Source organism: Mandrillus leucophaeus, unplaced genomic scaffold (assembly GCF_000951045.1).
Source record: "Mandrillus leucophaeus isolate KB7577 unplaced genomic scaffold, Mleu.le_1.0 Scaffold68, whole genome shotgun sequence".
Taxonomy (NCBI): Eukaryota; Metazoa; Chordata; class Mammalia; order Primates; family Cercopithecidae; genus Mandrillus; species Mandrillus leucophaeus.
Window position 1 is genome coordinate 1724120 of NW_012107363.1, and position 5083 is coordinate 1729202.

At 54.7% G+C, this 5083-nt stretch overlaps 1 protein-coding gene across 3 annotated transcripts in view; it reads left to right on the plus strand.

The window, feature by feature from the left end:
- Nucleotides 1–3581, plus strand: part of TBC1D14 (TBC1 domain family, member 14) — a 148297-nt gene extending 144716 nt beyond the window's left edge. For all 3 annotated transcript variants that reach the window (XM_012002160.1, XM_012002161.1, XM_012002162.1), the window contains one exon: nucleotides 816–3581. In XM_012002160.1, coding sequence (XP_011857550.1) covers nucleotides 816–881 — 66 coding nt within the window. In that variant the 3' untranslated portion in view covers nucleotides 882–3581. The remainder of the gene's footprint in view (nucleotides 1–815) is intronic.
- The last annotated feature ends 1502 nt before the right edge of the window (nucleotides 3582–5083 follow it).

The following is a 5083-nucleotide window of genomic DNA, read 5'->3' on the forward strand; positions in this document are numbered from 1 at the left end:
GATGGCGTGGAATATTTTTTGAAAGAAGGGTGTTGGCCGGGCGTGGTGGCTCAAGTCTGTAATCCCAGCACTTTGGGAGTCCAAGGCGGGTGGATCATGAGGTCAGGAGTTGAAGACCACTCTGGCCAATACGGTGAAACCCTGTCTCTACTGAAAATACAAAAGTTAGCCGGGCGTGGTGGCACACCTCTGTAGTCCTAGCTACTCAGGAGGCTGAGGCAGAAGAATCTCTTGAACCCGGGGGTCGGAGATTACAGTAAGCCGAGATCGCGCCACTCTACTCCAGCCTGGGTGACAGAGCGAGACTCCATCTCAAAAAAAAAGAAAAAGAAGGATGTTGACCAAGAACTGTGAGAACAGAGGAGGGAGCAGGCTCTGGGCCAGCTCAGGAAGGCAGGCAAGAGGAGCCAGCGCCTTGAGGCCTTCACAGGAGGGAGGCTTCCTGGTAGAGGAGGAACAGGGTGGCAGGAGTGCAGCGGGATGGGCACGGGGCTCATTAGCATCCTAGCGTTCAGGCCTGGGCTTCCTGGGTGGCCACTGCAAGACCCCAGTGAGGCCCACAGCCCTGCGTTGACGTGGATTCTGTGGCTGGCTGGAAGGAGTGTAGCTAGCTCACTAGGCCAGAGGGCATGGTCAGGTGTCCATGTTGGAAAGACCACGCCAGACACAGGTGTGGAAGACCCCAGAGGGCTGGAGGCCGTGGAAGTGGGGAGCCGGGGGACCCTGTTAGGAGGCTGCTGCTGTCTCTGCACCACTGCCATCAGGATCTGTGTGTGTGGTCAGTTAACCTCAGCTGTCTTCCCTGTGAATCCTAGGTACTGACTGCATTGCAGAAAGACAGCCGGGAAATGGAGAAGGGAAGTCCGTCCCTCCGACACTGAGGCTGCAGCGGGAACTCGCACTCGGCACCAAGCAGAGCCCCACGCCGCCGCCCCTCTGTTGTTTCAGACTGACACCCGGGCAGCCGAGAAGAGCGGGCACTCTCTAAGTTTGATTCCTAACACTGGAGTTGGCCTTAAACAAAACAAACACAAAAACTTTTAAAGAATTAAACCAAGGCTTAGCCTTAAGCAGCTCAGTGGAAGGATGAACTACCGTGGACCACAGCCAGCCACTGCATCTGCTGCACGGTTGAGCAATGGGCAGTGGCTCACCCCCACTCCTTTATTTCAGCAAAAGCTAATTAAATTGTAATGCTTCCATTCAACTACTGGGAAGTATGTTACAGTCTTAGCCAGGATGCATGAGATACGTTATTTGAGAGACTTGCTTTGGCTCGTATTTACATGTTTTCGATAGAAAGGGATCACTGATTGAGTTATTGAGATAATCTTTCCAGAGCTGGGGGTCACGTTTCTAAAACTCACCTACCAAAGATAGCATTAAAAGAACAGGGGCTCTCTGAGGATAGCCACTGATGTGTGCTCGTGGATACCTGGGCATCGACCCAGCCTGCAGGTGAGCACTGGGCCATGTTGCCTTGAGACAGTCACAGTGCACAGGCTGCAGGTGCACACGTGGCTCCAGTGGGGCTGCGCTCCGGGAGACCGCTCCCTGGCATCTGTCCCGCAGAGGTGGAAAGTTCGAGAGGGGGAAGCCCTGTGGCAATAGAGACAGGCTTAAAAGCGGAGAGAACACCGAGTGGAATCGGCCCCCTGTAAGTAAAAGGGGAGAGAGAGAGATGTGTGGCTGGCCCCTCTCCCACCGGCCTGTTGAGTGGAGGCCGGGGCAGCAGCCCAGAACAGCACATGTGGGGGAGGTGGCCCCTTGTGCCAGCAGTGGCTCCTCTCTGCCTTTGAGCCCTGCACAGCTGGACCCATCCTAAGTGCCAGTGAGTCCCTCACACTTTGACTTTAGAACGTGTGCTTCATGACCCGTTGTACAGACGGAGAAGCGAGCGAACACGTCTAACAGCCCAGACAATCTCGTCAGATGCTCATACTGTACCATCAGCCTCCCCATGTTAGCTGACTTTCCCAGGGTCGTTGGCAAAGTTTTTGTTCTGTCTTTTCCTTGACTAATTGTAGAACTTTGTGTGAGGACTTTGGTGATCCAAAATCACAGAATTGAACCGTTTTGCAGCTGCGCAGTCTAAAGGCCAGACCAGTGTCTGGAAGCAGGGCCCACGTGGCGGTCTGCTGGCAGGCTGGTCCTGGGGAGCATTCTGTGGACCCCGTCACAGGCTTGGTTAGTCATGCGTACCTGTGTGGTGCCTTCGGTTGGCCTGCACTCCACGGCCTTTCTCAGCCACACTTCCCACCCCAGGGGATGCCCCAGGCTGATCTCATTTCTGATGTTGAGGGCTCTTTGGCTCTGTCTGTATAGCTTGTAACAGGAGCCTTGGGCCGGGGGCTGGGGAAGGAAAGCCGAGCTGGCATTCGTTTTCTGGACTTTCTGTGTCTGCCATACCCGCTAATGCTCCTCTACGTGCAGGGGCAAGTTGCTGAGCCAGTGGCTGTCCCGTGCCCTCCTTCCCGGCACTACCACGTGTCCCGTTTCCTGGACTCTGCCCTTACATCTCAGCTGAATCTCCAGGGAGGCTGCAGAGCATCATGGAGACCACTTCCTGCCTCAGCCTTTAAATGCTGACTCACCTCCTCTCGGAGGAGGCTTCCTGTCTTCACGGGGGTCCCGGTGGCCTCCAGACAGAGCCATTTCCTGACATCAAGATGTTGAATGTAATCTGGACTGAGCTGGGCCTGTGGGAGAGGCCGCCTGAGGCCTGCGTGCTGTCGTCCTCGCAGATGTACTTATTTTTGTTCCATGATACGGGCGTTCCGTTCCTTAAAGATGTATATATTTTCTTACTGTACATAAACATGTTCCTTAAGTCGTACAGAAGGTGACGCGGCAAAGGGCCTTGTGCAGTGTGTTCAGGTTGCCACTGGGGAATCTTCCTGTGTCTTCAGCGCCCAGCCCTTTGTGTTCCTGGTGAAGCAGTTTCACGTGAATCTCTCCGGATAGCACTACCATGCATTCCGCTTCTGAACAGGATCCCATGCCAGTGTGGAGCACCTTCCCAATCTTAGTGCAGAAGAGGCTTGTATGACCTGTTCAGGGGTCATGTGAGGTCTCGCCAGTTTCGTGAGTCCTTCAGAGGCCAGAAAGTTCTAAAGTTCTGAGTCCCCAACCAGGGTCACTTAGCACCTTGCCACAGAGGCTGCTGGCGAGTGTAGAGGCTGCTTCTGTGTGTGGTGTAGGTAAACTGGAAACGAGATACTGACATGCTGCCCTCCAGAGGTCTGCATGCTCCACTTCACATGCCGTTCACTCTCAGTCTAAGACTTCCAGGCGGGGACCTTTGTCCAGCCTGCCCGGTAGAGTGAGGCTGCCTCTCCCACCAGGCCTTGGGATCCCATTTAGAAACGGCGTTCACTTCAGAAGGTACTTTTTAACTGCTCAATTTTTGACTATTTTCAATAGTTTGCTGAAAACTCCTGGTAACACTTGCTACTACATATCATGTTTTAATTGCTTGTACAGTTAACCTTTAATTTTATTTAGTAAAGTGTATCAAAGTAGGACTTTTTTGAATTGTAAATATGTGGTTTTATTAAATAAAAGTCAATGTAAAATTGTTACTTACGTTCACCATCGTGTGTTTAAAGTTGAAGTTCTCACTTCGAGCACGATGCTGCTTGAATATCCTAAGCTCCACTTGCCAGGCTGGTTAGCAACAGGATGGTGCAGTGGTCGCTGAGTGAGGGGATTAGAGAGTTGAGTGTGCCCCTTGCAGGTTGGAGGGAGCCGCACCCTTGCACCCCATCTCGAGCCAGCCCCTACCCACTGCTCCTTCCTGGTCCTGCAGCACCCTTCCTGGCATGCAGCTGGTGCTTACTCTGTGCCAGCCACAGGGCTGAGTGCTGCCATGTGCATTGCCTGTCTCTTATACACATCTAGCCACAGGACCAGGGGCTCTCCATGTTCCCTTCACAACCTTCTCAGAAGCCTGTGAACCAGGCACTGAGGTCTGTCTCCCCAGCGGGCAGTGGGGTGGCATGAGGTGCGGGTCAGTGGTGGAGTCTCAGGCGGCCGTGGCTGTGCAGTGGAAGGCTCCATGAAGCCGCTGAGAACTGGGCAGTGCAGGGCCCGCCGTGTGGGTGGGCATCGCTCCGCTTCCTGAGGCAGGAGGCTCCCGGCGGGCGCGGCAGAGCCTAGGGCAGCTTTCTCTTCTGGCCCCTTGCTCCCAGGAGAATCCTTACATGTGCTCCACAGTACTCTCCCCGGGGCAGATGCGGCTGCTGACTCTCCAGCCTCTCCCTCAGTGGCTGCTCTCCTCCACTGTTCTCTCCTCTGCGTTCTCTGCAGGCCGTGGTGCGAGGACAGGCCACAGGCGTGATGGTGGCAGCAGTCACAGCCACGCCAGGCGCTGGGCCGCCGAGTGCTGCCTGTGAGTGAGCTCATCCCGCAGCCGCTCTGTGGAAGAGAGGGCTACTGCCCCATTTCAAAGATGAGACACGTCGGGGGGCGGTGGCTCACGCCTGTAATCCCAGCACTTTGGGAGGCCGAGGTGGGTGGATCACGAGGTCAGGAGATCGAGACCATCCTGGCTAACATGGTGAAACCCTGTCTCTACTAAAACAACAACAACAACAAATTAGCCGGGCGTGGTGGCGGGCACCTGTAATCCCAGCTACTCGGGAGGCTGAGGCAGGAGAATGCCGTGAACCCGGGAGGCGGAGCTTGCAGCGAGCCGAGACCCGGCCATTGCACTCCAGCCTGGGCTACAGAGCGAGACTCTTATCTCAAAAATAAATAAATAAATAAATAAATAATTAGCCGGGCGTAGTGACGCATGCCTGTAATCCCAGCTACTTGCAAGGCTGAGGCAGGAGAATCGCCTGAACCCAGGAGGCAGAGGTTGGAGATCGTGCCACTGCACTCCAGCCTGGCAACAGAGCAATGCTCGGTCTCAAGAAAAAAAAAAAAAGATGAGACGCAGGGAAGGATGTGCGTAGACCGGGACAGCAGTCAGAACTGGGTTTCACACTCCAGCCTTGTGACTCCCAAGCCCTTTTCAGGAACACCGTCTAGGGGAAGGGGCCTTTGAGAGCCTTGTTCTTGTAGGGCTGACCTCAACTCC